Below are 13985 nucleotides of genomic sequence, written 5' to 3' on the forward strand. Positions count from 1 at the left end.
AGATTTACAAATACAAGACCTGGGGTGTCTGGAACCCCGAAAATAATCCTCCCTTCAAGACCAAAGGCTTGGTCCAGTCTTTTTGGATCTGTAGTCAGTGTAGCATCTCTCTTAGTAGCAAACATGACCGTTACATGTCGCTGCATATTAGGGCATACACTGAGCTCCGTTTTTTAAAAATCCAAATGCAGACTTAAGTGAATGTACTGTAAGTATATGTATGTATAATCAGTTCTTCACAGATCGAATAAGAAAACGGTACGTTGTGTTCTTTGCAAGTTTTACGCGCAAGAATATTGTAGAATACGAATATTGCATATGTAAGTAAACAGTACACATTAAGAAATTAAACATATTCTCTAATTATTTTGAATAATGTACATTTCTCTATCAAGTTTATTATTAATTTAATTTAATTTAATTTAATTTAATTTAATATAATTTGTTTTCTGTAAATTTCTAAACTTATAAATTGATGTTTTAACATTTTATTATCCTTAGCTTAACAACTTTAATATTATTATTTATTTATTAAAAGCTACTAATAAATCATTTATAGGACTTACTTTTAAAATGATAAATTAGGATATAATTAATAAGAACGTATAAAAATAATCCAATAATTAATTGTATAAGTATATTTGATTATTCTTATTTTGAATTATTGCATTTTGTTCTTTGTTTTAAAATGGTGGTCAGTAATTTAGTAAATGTACATGTACATACAAGTTGAACTGATAGCTTTGTAATTCTTTAAATAGATCGACTTCGTAAAATTTTTAGTATTAATTAAATATGTAGTTAAACATAAAACTAACATTTATTGTACGCCAAACAACCGATATTTTATTATATCGTTGTTAGGGAACAAAGGCATCACATTAAAGTGTGTATATAAATTATCAAGAAAATAAATAGATAAACCATTGCTTGTTCATCACTTTAGCTGAATATTATTTAATATACTTAAATAATATATATACATATAATTATATCAATAGCAGTGTTACTCATTGTTAAAAACATATGTGGTATATGTATGTACAACATGAATTTTTAATTAAAAGCTTTGAAGAATTTAGATATCATATACTATTTTAATTATAATAGATGAAAGTCTACTTTTACTAACAGTAATTGAATTAATTTATTGTTTATTTAAATATCTAACAACAACATGTGTTTTATAATAAACTATTTGTTATTATATTTTTAAGTTTCTTTATATAGAAATAAGATACATATATGGAAGAAAGTAAAACAGATGTTCTCAAATGTTCCATATGGCTTCATCAAATGGCACTTAATGTGCATCTGTAGATCTATAAATAGTACCTAAAATTTAAACTTTCTTTGTTACATACAGTAACAAAGAATCACAGATACACTGTAGAGATATTACTTGTATTTTATTAACATTATTGTATTTCTCATTCAATTAAAATATTATAACAAGAAAATTAAATAAACACAGAGAACTAAAATGTATATTTTGAGCCACCCCTTTTTTTTTAATGTATACAAAGAAGCATAAAACATGCGCGCGTGTACACGCCCGAATATCACACGATATTCCAAAGTATTTCTAGTTCAACGTTTTATATTGTATATACATTACTATACTGATAATTGGTTTGAACGCATGTTATTTAAACGAAATATTGTTATAAAATAAATACGAAATTTTCAATTATTACTATAATTTATTAACAAAGATAGGTTTCTTACTCATCAGTGTCATCAGTAATGACCTTTTAACTTCTTATCTCAATGACAGTATATTCAATTAATTGACTGAAGGAAGCTTTCCACTCATTTTAAATACAAAGCATCTAGTTTCATAGTTGTAATAATGACAGACTTTTGTTGAAGTTGATTTAAAAGTAAGGTGATATCTTTGTATAAATAAAAGATAGATATACAATAGTGTAAAATAAAATAAATCTTTTTTGTTTCAGATATTTTCTACTGTGTATTAATATCATTGAAAAATGAAATACATATTAATAGTGTTTTTACAACTGCTTTATGTTAATCTTAATAATGCCAGAGAAATCACGTAAGCTTACATTAATTATAAAATTAAAATGTTATTGTTAAAAATAATTAAAAGTCAGGAATATTTTATACCCAATTGTTTATATCTGTTTTATTATTATTATTATAAAATTAATTTAATTTTAGGCATGAAGACATTAAAGATGCAATGTTAAGTTTAGTACATATGATGAGAGAAAATACTGAAAAACTAGAAAGGCATGAAGCACGAGAACGTCAATTGGGAGAACAGTTGAAAAAGACTATTTCAGTACTGACAAAACGGATGTCGGTAGTTGATGCCATAAAATTACAATTAACTAAACTTGACGAAAAAGTGATGGGAATTGAACAATTAATTTCTCAGGTATTGTTTTAAATAATAACATATCGTTATGAATAAAATAAATTTCACTTGTCACAAATGTACAATATCATATTATATAAATGTTGGATTTTATTTCATTCAGAGAGATGAACGAGAAAGAATACAAATGCAAAAAACTGTGGATACTTTAGAGGATTTAGAAAACCGTTTGGAAGGATGGTTTACAGATATTGAAAATAAAATAAATGGAGCAAATTCTCCTGCGGATACTGTACTTCTACCACCTGAAAATATGTCTCAAATTGTTTCAAAATTGAACGATACAGAAGCATTGCTTATGGAGAAAATGTCAAAAACTGAATCTCTTTTAAAATCAGAAGGAATAAAACTAAAGGAAGTCACAAATATTCAAACAGGGACAATAAAAGCGCTATTAACAGAGGTAATGATATACTTGAAGTGTAATAAAAATATATTCAATTAGAATAATTTGTAGATCCAGGATATTGGTTCGAGAATCAAGGATCTTGAAAGTTCATTAGAAAAAGTGAAAGAACAATCTCAAAACATAAAATCAGAATTACAAAAACCTCAATTTAGTATGATGTCTAATATCGATCAGTATTGTAAAGCATTACCTCCTATACAAAAACTGTTAGAAGATACTTCTACGCATATTAAAGAATTACCAAGGTATTATGTTACTTTAGTAACTTCTTCCTATTTTTAAATAATTATATAAAGTACAAACTAATATAGTTGTCTGAGGATAAAAATTATTAAATATTAAATGTTATTGTTTAGGACTCATGAAATGCAATCTTTACACAATGAAATTGAAACGCTCTTAAATGAAACTAAACATGATTTAAAAGATGTTGTTACCAAAGGAATTACTGCTATGGAAAACAAATTAACAGAAACCAAAAATGAAACTAAAGATACAATTGGTGCTCTTAGGTAATATTACATAACAAGACGTTCTTATTAATTTCAAATTTATTTATTATTACCTTATAGCTTTAGCTATTTATGATTTATTGTAATTTTATTAAATATTTCTGGGTTTCCAGAATGGATTTAGCAAATAATGCTGGATACGTAAATCAAGAATTAAATGATCTTGAAAAAGGACAATCTGTAATGATCTCAATGGCTGATCATGTATTGGATACTAAGAAAAGAGTTGAATATGGAGTACATCAAATTCTTTTAGAAATAGGCGATTTGGTGAAAGCACAAGGTATAAATATTAATAATACTCTGAATGAAAGATTTGATGGTATATCAAATGATATTATGGACAATCAAAATGGAGCATTGGCGAATTTAACTACTAAAATGGAACAAGAAATGAATCAGGTAATAATCAAATCTAATTTTTATTATAAACACATGAGTTTAAACGTGAGTTAAATTTTTCTATGAAAGGTGTGGAGGCAAATAAATGTTATGTATCAACAAATGACAGAAAGTGCAAAAGCGTTGGATAAATTGCATAAACAAAACGAAGAATATGTTAATGGTACAACTTCTACTATGGGTGGAATGGAAACTAAGGTAATGATAGAATTTGAATAAGACAAACAAGTAAATTTAATCTATTACGTTAACTACTTATGTATGTGTATGTAGGTGGGTGAAATTACAAAACGCATGAGAGAAGTTGATGAAAACCTAAATTATTTGTTGGGTCGACTTTCGCTAGTTACACAAGAATTCAATCAAATCAAAACAGGATTAGGTAATGCGTTAGATAACATTAAAGCATCATTTAAAGAAGTTCAAGAAAAAACGAATAATTTAAGACATCCAGGTCCACATAGAATACCTGATAATTATCAAGAACCTAATGAATCTAATAATAAACCTGATGGTAAGCCTCTACCAGATACTGTCAAACATATTTTTAGTCCTGAAATTAATTAACATTTGAACTAGATGTATCTCATTCTAAATTAGACTGCCATAGATCATCTTTTTTATTAAATTTATGAAAATTTAATATATTAACGTCATTCATATTTTAATGCTTTGTAAATATAATCAATTTTTCAGTTTTTTCTAATCCAAGAACTTTTTAATATTTTTAACTTTTCTTCTAATACGTAATGATTAACTCGACAAAATATTTTACCTAATATGTACAATAGTGCTTATTAAAGAAAATTTGTTTTAGTTATGAAAATAAAATAGAACAATATGAATCTCATATTGAGGATGTTTTATCGTTAAAGGCACATATCGAATCGTGTTCAAACTTACATGTGCTATATTATTAGTACAATACATTCAAGACGTGAAAGAGAAAGAGTGCGCGCGCGCGTATATGTTAAACATATGTACATATTACATACATACATATGTTTCATAAGTACATAATATAAACTCAACACATTTTTCTTTTAATTCCTAGGTGTTCACCGATAATTATATAAAACTTAAAGAATCTCATTTACACACACAATCTTGTAATCTTAACTTCAATACATGTACTTATACTATGTTGAATATATTGGTCCAGAATTGCTTTCTTTTTGTGCTGATGAAATATGTATTTAGTAGATCATTTTTAAATCAACTTCATTAATGTAAGAAAATTATAATTAAAAGGTTTTATGGTATTCGAAACGTTTTCAAGTGTAAAAAACTTGGATCAATATATTTTTATATACTGTCATATTTATGAATTAATTATCAAATTGTGCAATTAAAGGTAAAAATATGAAAGTACGTCAAATATTACACTACAAATGTACAACTATTTTGAAAGTAATGTTAATATACATTTTTATATGTATTATTAAGTAGTGATTATAATGTACATTAATGTATATTAAAAATACTTTATAAAACTATATTTTATTACAATTCTTACTAAATTTCAGAAATCTATATAGCGTTTTTACCAAATTATATATTGATCAAACATTATGTGACACAATACAAAAATAAATTGTATTTGAAAACAAATACCATCCCATGTAATTTACTTAGAATACCCAAGTGTAATATGTATTAAACTATATGTAAGTATAATCGTAGCCATATGTACAGAAGGCTATATTAATAAAAAGAAAATATAAAAACGGTTATAAAGTACATATTAAAATCTGCTTATATTTCATTTAATTGATTTTTTCATATTTTTAAAATATATAAACAGATTCAACAAATTAAATTTAGAGAATTTTTAACACAGTATCTTATATTTTTTAAAACGCATGATTAAGTATTATTGGTTTTATTTTATATAAATAATGATATTTCTACATTTTAGGGATAATATACAATTATATTATATTTGCATTTAAACTTTGATACACTCACTCATACATATGATATTCTCACTCTATTTTCTCATTTATGTATAATTTAATATGTACATTTAATAACATTACATGTATTATATAATCATACTCAATATGTACCTGCATGATTCTAATATATCATTTTTTTAAATTAATTTATGATGATAGGTCCACTATATCCAGCTAAATGAAAACTAATATTTTATATGCATTCGGAAAGTTTTATCAATATTGAATGATAATCTAAATAATTAAATATAAAAATGTGATTACAATAAATGTTATTGTATAATTCAGACAGAAACACATAGCTGAATATTTAGATAGAGCTGTTTAGCTTTTTTCCAAATATTATTTAGTTAAAATTCTGGCACGGCTATGTTATAATACAAGATAAAAAACTTATGAAATAATATTTCTGGTTAATCCTTGTAAAAACTACAAATTCTGTTTCAAAATAAAATATGAAGCATTAGTCGAAAATATTTGCATAAAATTATATTTTATTATTCTATGTTACTGTTTTCATTAAATCATGCACAGCAGGTATGGTTTAATTTGCTATTTCGTTTCACACAATATACGCAACAAAATGCATAGATGCTTTCGAAAAGACAGTTGATTAAGAAATTTAGCATTTGATTTTTATACAGATAGGAAAATTTTGAAGAATATCAGAACAACTTTGAAAATTGTACACACAATTAATTATATTACATCAATATTTTTAACATTACTTTTTGAAATAATATAAGACAATTTTTCCTTAAGATGCGAAAAACCATACAAAATCAATAAATTACATATACATATATGTAATGAAACACAATGTTACATATGTTGCTTATAATTTATGTAATATTCTTCTTCATTAAAGCTTAATTTCAGTTAATTATATAAGCTATTAATTGATCTTTTACCAAACACATAATAAATATAAGATTTACAATTTCTATTTTATATACCAATAAATTTGTCAAGTTTTTTAAATCTGGTATCTAATAATTATGAAATGATTGATACAGACATATTTTATATAACACAATAAATTTTAATACCAAATCAACAAAAATGTATTTTATAAATCATTAATGTTAATAAAACGTAAACTTTATGAAGTTGTGATATTTAATTAAAGAAAACTAATTATTTTACCGAAGAAATTAGAACTCTACTATAAAATGAAATATAATATCTAATTAATCTATAAATATCATAATAAGATTAATTATGTTTATGTAGTAGTAAATTGTAAAATATATTATATGTATTATAGTTGATAATAATTACCTTGCAAATTATGCACATAATTTGTTATGTAAATTTATTACCAGAAAAAGGCTATTACTTATATCAATTACAGAAGTATTAATTTTTTGTAAACTTCAATATCATAATTTTTCATTTTCATTATGTTTCTAATTTTTTATATATTTAAAAACTTGTTTTATTGAGCATATTAAAAAAATCTAAATGGAATTTACACGTGAGTTTCGAACTTTAAACATTATATAGAAAACATACCAATCTGATCCGCTTTTTATTATGAAAAAAAGAAATTTATAATTTGTTACAAAGGTATTATGATTTTGAATATTCTTATATTTTTTGAGCTGTTAATAATTAAGCTATATGAGTTGCACTGGATATTTCATATTAAAGCATATCCATTAATCATAATGGACGACCATTTATGCTATATATAAGAAAGATTAACAACTAACATCGACTGCTTGCTTAACAGTATATTAGATACGTCAACAAGCTCCCTTGATAAGCTTTAATTAATTTAGTAACATTGTAAGTAATTTTTATTACAACTCTTTGCAGTGCTAGCTCCCTAGATGACATTTCACATGTTTTAATGTAGATTAATTTCTATAATACTCTTTTTATTGGTAAGTTTCCTAACAATATAAGTAAGTTTAAATCATTATTTGCATAATTTGATAATTTTCTTAACTGTTCTACTTTCATACTGATTTGCCCACGTGTTAACACTATCATTATTATAACTTACACAGATATTTCTAGCAGAAATATATTAGCACAGCAAAGAAGTATTGATTGTTATCTATATACACCCCCAAATGCATTGGAAACGTCATTAGAAATGCCTACCCTATGATAAGCAGTGAGTTAGAAAGTTATAATGTATTGCACATACTCAAGCTGAGATTCTCTTACACATTATAAAAAAATGATGCAAGTTCTCAGTGAGTAATTGTTAATGCCAGTTTTCTTATCAACCAGTTTTTTTTTGTTTTTTTTTTTTACAAAAGGATTACTTAAATAAAGCTATGTAATTAAATTCGAAGTATTGGACGCATTATATCGGAACGCATTATATTAATTTTTATCTAAGGGCAATGAAGAAGAGTGTCGGATACTTCTATTAATTTACTTATGTGTTTCTAAGTATAATGTACATTTGCCTTGGCAGTTTATAAGTATGGAACAACATTATATCTAATGAACCACATCTTCTGACTATTACTTCAATTGTTATTTTAACTTAAGCATATGTCTTTTTATAATAAAAAAAAAACCATAAATATGTTGGTATGTTAATTTAAACAGGAATGATTAAAAAATGCTGTCGATATAAGTAGACTGATATACTTTAGAAAAGAAACATGAAAAATTTGATGATAAATATTATTAACAGATGAAATATACAAATATATTAATATTTTTTCTTAAGATTTCTTCAATAATAGTTATTACTTGTTACAAAGAAATACACTACTTATGTATATTTTTTTTAAGTATCCATACACTCTTTTGAATTATACCCTTAGAATTTGACTAAATTTAAGCAGCTGCTAGCTTGAATCACTGGATGTAGATATGCGCAGCTGACGTTTGCTACGCCTTTGGGGGTGTGAGTGGTCCTAGCTACTAGTAGAAGCGATAGGACTAACAGGACTCAAAGGGCTACGTGCAGGATCCCTGAGACAACCAGTTAATGTTATAGCTACTTTACGACTTCCAGCCTCATTACGGTGTTCACACAACCAAATTCCTTGCCACGTACCCAAAGTCAATTTGCCATCGGTAATTGGAATACTCAATGAAGAGCCCAGAAAACATGCCTTTACATGTGCTGGCTATAAATAATGCAATTATAAAAATAAACTATATTTGTATTTTTGAAAGACTGTTACCTGTGCTTATAAGCTAAAGAAATCAAAATTTATTATTTAACATATGAAACTACATGCAATATTGTCTTTAATTCTTTACCACTTTTAATAATATAATATTAACGTGAAATATTAATTTTTGAAAACAACCTTTACAAATATATGGACAATTAATAAATGAACACATCTAATTAAAAAAAAAAAAAACATAAATACTTATATGTTAAGATATAAGTTAACTTGTGTTTCAAGAAAATGAAATGTATAAATATTTGATTAACTTACCATATCATCTGGTCCTTCACAACTGTGTCTATAGGCCAACCCTTCAGGAACTATTTTATTAAGCATCATTTCTACATCGTCTCTAACATCTGGATCCCAATTTTCATTTAATGCTAAACTTGCTGAAGTATGAAGAACTGAAATGATTTTAAATAGAAAACAGTTTTTTATGTTATATAAGTATCTTAATAATTATTAAATTATTTTAGATGGATTTTACCAGTTTAATTTTTTTGTCAACTGTACAAGAAAATCAGTGTTTTATCATTCATTATTTCAATATTACTGTTTTTATATGTATATATACACTTATCATTAAAGGTCATCTGTTGTACGTACAAAGTACAATGTTACTAATTTACACATATCATTAGTTTTTTATTACATAGATAGCTAAGAGATGTTCAATATTTATTAGACACAATTTTTGGAAATATAGCAATAGAATAATGCAAGTTATTTTATTATTATCTTGCGTATTATTTTCTTTATGCGTGTAAGCGTACACGCGTGCATGCACAGGTGCACATGTGTGTTATTTTTCATATAGGTTATACATGTTAAAACATACTTTTTCATTCAAATACTACATCTAATATCGTACACAATTATATTAAAATGAAAATAGCATATTTTCCGCATCTTAGTTTTCTTGTTTAAAATGCTATTGTTTCAAAATACTGTAATATAACGGAGCCATATCTTAATGATAGAAGTTTACTTACTTTGTATATGACAAAGTCCGACAGAAAATTCACAAAGTTCGGGAATTCTTCTTAAGATTTCTTCGGTAACATGATGGATACCTCGACGCTGTGGTCTTAGGTTAATTTTTGTTTGAAACCAAGCAGAACCAGTTTGAATCCTTCTATTTGACGAGGCCATGATATGATACGCTGTAGAGATTACACACTTAACTAGACTGAATAAAATTTTTGCACAATGCTGAGATACGATAAAATCTACTTCAAGCGAAAAATCACGAGAACACGGTCCACTCCATTGGATATAGTATGCGTCTACTATCTCCGCTGCTTGCCGGCTATAAGACGTATGGATTTAACCACATCTTTTAAGATTGTCAAATTGCATCTGCTATATTTCGTATTCATCAAAAGGTTATGAGAAATAATGATTCAACGTGCACATACGTATCACGTTTACATACATATACGCTCACCTTCACCTAAACGGGATATCATTAGTATCAAGTACGCCTACTAAAGGTGAAAGAACAAGATGATAAAATTATTTGAAAATAAATCATCGTATCACTTAAACAATTATCAATCTTTCGATAGACGATTTATGTGACAAAATTTTTAATAATGCCGTGCCATATTGCTCGCCATATCAAATTCCAGAGAATAAATAAATCGAATGGTAATCCAAACAATAATGAAAGTTGCGTTCGGTAATGGCACGTTTTCTGTTGGAACTATTTTATTCCCTATTGATTGACTTTCTTATAAGCGGCAAATTGAAAATTATAAATGTTAAGGCAACATATATGTATAATAATAATAACAATAATAATAATAATAACTATTGTTGATATAATAATTATTTTGGTTACTGTTATTTTAAATAAGAGAACAATATATATATATATGTATATTTGTATAATAATTGTTATCAAGAAAGAAAATACAATAATGTAAAATGTTATTAAATATTTAAAGGTATTTTAATTAATTTTTTCATTCTAACTAATTGATGTTTACTTCTTAACACTTTTTAAGATTGTGTTGTTTTGATAAAAATACTTTTAATCAGAATTATTCCATTTATCAAGAATTAGTGTATAAAAAAGAAGTAAAATTCTAAAAAATTTCAACAGTTCATTCTGAGAAAATAATTTATTTATGACTTGAGGAGAAAAGTCGTTCCTATAAGTCTTGAAAATTACTTTCTTAGCACCGTGAACACTGAAATCTAATTCTACATTTCGTATTTATATATAAATGTATTTTGTACGATGATTTATTTCTTCAATCGTATTAAAAAGTTGATTACCTGAATAAATTAAACTGTTTTATAATACAAAATAAATAATAGGTGATATAAATATGTTTATATTATATTATACCTAAATGTATACATTGTGAAGATTAATTTATATATAATTGCAAACTTGAATTAATTTGGGTTATATTAGTTTGCAAATCTTTCACATTACAAACAGGATTTTCTCTCAAATCAAGCGATTTTAATTTATGTTTCATCAGCAATTGTAATATTTCATTGCAATCCTTTAGTTCATTATTTCTCAATGATAAAACTTCAAGACTTTCAAGTACTGGAAATTTTTTCAAACTTTCCAATTGATTACTTGAAAGTGATAATTTTTTACAATTTTGCAAAACAGCTAACTGATACAAAGAATCTGATAGAGAATTTGCACCAAGATTTACTTCTTCAAAAAACCCAAGATGTTCACTGTTACTAAGTGTTGTTAAATTTAATCCTGAAAGATCAATTTCTAATTTTATTTCGTGATCTTCTTCTATGTCCCAGATTTTGCATAATTTGTAATCTATTATATATTTGTTTCCTGAAAAAAAAAAATATACATGAAAATATTTGAAATCATAATCATTTGGAAATTAATTACATATATCAAAAACTGTAATTAATTTATATACCATGTAAAAGCTATATGAAATAAAATTATACCTAATAAATACTTTTTTCTAATATATTTAAATTTGTACATATATTTATATAGAATATTTTAAAGCTTTATAAAGATAATTTTTAAGCAGAATAACTGTAAATATTATAGGTCACTACTAACTGTTTTATGATGTGATTGTTAAATATACTTACGTAAATCTTTATAATAATTAGATCGGAGATGATCGATGTTAACAAGAATATTCAAATTTGTTAAAATATCTTCATAAAATTGTACAAAATCGATTTTTCTCATTAAAAGAATAGCTGTCAAATGAGCCCATTTATTATTAGGTTCCATGCTTGAAAGTTGTTTATAACTTGATAATTGTTCTAATAATTGGTCTTTGTTACAACATGGTTTATATTTTCTTTTTTTATGTATCCATGTCTGATTAGAACAATGCAAAGGATAAAAGGTTTCTTCAATTTTAATTTCAATATTGTTTATCTCGCTTAACTGCTTTTGAAATTTTCCAAACCATAGTTTTGAAAACTTTGCTTTTGACCAAGACTTCCATTGAACACTTTCATATTCATCATTTATTTGTATATCTATTGATTTGATCGATACATTTTGACTGATGAAAAGAGTCACACTGTTTTCTTTTATTAAAGCTTGAGAAAGAATAGGAGAAAATTCGTGTGTATCCAGTAACCATCTTTGGTAGAACCATGCACTAGAATCGCTAGGATCAGTAAATGTGGCATTCATTACCAATTCCAACTCTAAAAGATAATTTTATTATTCTGATTTACTGTACTAAAATAAATGATATCTGCAATAAAAATATTACCATCTTTAATCTGTTCATTGATCTGTTTCTGTTCACAACTAGAAAATATTTTTGATAAGAGTCGACTTCTGTAATGCCAAGAAGAATAGTTAGAAAAATTATTAAGAATCTTTGTAGTGGCAAATTTAAATTCTTCTTCAGGAGAGATTCCTGCTTTCTGTACAATAAACTCTCTGTAATTCCAACAATGAACTAAAAGAAAAATAATATTTGTATCTAACTATTTTTCAAATAATCTAAACAGGAATCCAATAATTATAATCACTTACAATTTCTTTCATCTAAGTTTAAACACTTAGTACATAACATTAATTCTTTCTTCCAATCACAATCTCCAAAATAATTTATAATCCATATTCGTTGATACCATACATAGTATGATTTAGGATTTTCTTTTAAACAATTTTCCGTAAGTGTTAATTCATTTTGATAATGGTCTTTTAAGTCTTTTTCATTCCTGAGATCAATTAAAAGTTTAGTATTTAATTTTTGAAGTAAACTATTTGTTTTCATTGTACTATAATACTAATTAATAATCATATTATATTAATAAATTCTGAAATTCAGGTAATTATTATAGTTATATAGTTACCAACTGTTATTTGTAAATACTTCTCTGCGAATATTCCATAATGTATAAATATCAGGATTCTGTAATAGCATACGTTCAGTTATCATCATTAATTCATTGTCATAAAGTTTATTTTTTCTCTGTAAAAAAGAAAGTTAAGTTATTTAAAACTTAATAATTCAATGAAGAGTTAAATCTTATATACATTTATGATAGATTAAATAATATTAAAGTAAAATTACTTTTTCAAATACAATACTTATGCCAGCTCTATAGCGTGCAAGTTTTTCAGCTCTTTCCTTCTTTTTTATTGCCTCTTGCTCTGCGCTTGTTCGCACTTTTACTCTTCCATGCTAAACAAATGTTTTACTTCACAATTTAATATAAAATACAAAATATAAATGTTATTTAATCATATAAAACAATTTTCAAATATTACTGAATAATAAAAATAATAACAAGTTAAAAGTAAAATATTTCAATTACCATTGTAATAGATTTTTTATAATTTTCAAATTAGAATTGGAATTTCAAATCGTATTTAATTATTCAGGTTAATTTTGTTTGTCCTATTTTTTATGAATATATTTTGTCTGTTAACCCCAACGCATTTCATTTTTGTATAGACAGTGTATACATAATTTAAATTTGAAATATGTATAATTTTTTTTTTCACATAACCAGCATATTAACCTTACAATTTATAGAATACAAAATAATGGTTAGATTAGATTTTGATATATATAAATATAAATATATTTATGTGTATTATTCGTTGAACGAGGGATCTTGAGTATGTATATATAATTCATTTCACGAGAGTTCATAACTGCA

At 25.2% G+C, this 13985-nt stretch overlaps 3 protein-coding genes across 10 annotated transcripts; 1 reads left to right on the top strand and 2 right to left on the bottom strand.

Annotated features, from left to right (window-relative positions):
* Positions 1 to 214: 214 nt before the first annotated feature.
* On the top strand, positions 215 to 5223 carry LOC114880514 (centromere-associated protein E). 2 transcript variants are annotated; one of them, XM_029196596.2, is made up of 10 exons: positions 215 to 320; positions 1959 to 2059; positions 2185 to 2404; positions 2508 to 2807; positions 2862 to 3058; positions 3170 to 3325; positions 3439 to 3727; positions 3797 to 3925; positions 4001 to 4241; positions 4545 to 5223. In XM_029196596.2, exons 2-10 carry the CDS (start codon positions 1992 to 1994, stop codon positions 4559 to 4561), a joined length of 1617 nt encoding a protein of 538 aa, XP_029052429.1. In that variant the 5' UTR covers positions 215 to 320; positions 1959 to 1991; the 3' UTR covers positions 4562 to 5223. The 2 variants fall into 2 exon arrangements, with proteins under 2 accessions (XP_029052429.1, XP_029052427.1); XM_029196594.2 differs by having other exon boundaries at positions 4001 to 5223.
* Positions 5224 to 6159: 936 nt separating this feature from the next.
* On the bottom strand, positions 6160 to 10609 carry LOC114880515 (UPF0047 protein YjbQ). Of its 5 annotated transcripts, XM_029196601.2 has the most exons (5): positions 10288 to 10608; positions 10074 to 10149; positions 9833 to 10003; positions 9108 to 9244; positions 6160 to 8786 (listed from the first exon to the last, which is right to left on the bottom strand). In XM_029196601.2, exons 3-5 carry the CDS (start codon positions 9990 to 9992, stop codon positions 8571 to 8573), a joined length of 513 nt encoding a protein of 170 aa, XP_029052434.1. In that variant the 5' UTR covers positions 9993 to 10003; positions 10074 to 10149; positions 10288 to 10608; the 3' UTR covers positions 6160 to 8570. The 5 variants fall into 5 exon arrangements, with proteins under 5 accessions (XP_029052434.1, XP_029052430.1, XP_029052432.1 ...); XM_029196597.2 differs by lacking the exon at positions 10074 to 10149 and having other exon boundaries at positions 10288 to 10609; XM_029196599.2 differs by having other exon boundaries at positions 10074 to 10608.
* Positions 10610 to 10951: 342 nt separating this feature from the next.
* On the bottom strand, positions 10952 to 13971 carry LOC114880508 (geranylgeranyl transferase type-2 subunit alpha). Of its 3 annotated transcripts, XM_029196586.2 has the most exons (8): positions 13638 to 13971; positions 13394 to 13504; positions 13173 to 13291; positions 12850 to 13037; positions 12581 to 12772; positions 11937 to 12512; positions 11197 to 11661; positions 10952 to 11123 (listed from the first exon to the last, which is right to left on the bottom strand). In XM_029196586.2, the coding sequence occupies exons 1-7, from the start codon at positions 13638 to 13640 to the stop codon at positions 11219 to 11221; spliced, it is 1632 nt and encodes a 543-aa protein (XP_029052419.1). In that variant the 5' UTR covers positions 13641 to 13971; the 3' UTR covers positions 10952 to 11123; positions 11197 to 11218. The 3 variants fall into 3 exon arrangements, with proteins under 3 accessions (XP_029052419.1, XP_029052418.1, XP_029052421.1); XM_029196585.2 differs by having other exon boundaries at positions 10952 to 11661; XM_029196588.2 differs by having other exon boundaries at positions 10952 to 11661; positions 13394 to 13520; positions 13638 to 13970.
* Between the last annotated feature and the right edge of the window lie 14 nt (positions 13972 to 13985).

Source organism: Osmia bicornis, chromosome 6, assembly GCF_907164935.1.
Source record: "Osmia bicornis bicornis chromosome 6, iOsmBic2.1, whole genome shotgun sequence".
NCBI lineage: Eukaryota > Metazoa > Arthropoda > Insecta > Hymenoptera > Megachilidae > Osmia > Osmia bicornis.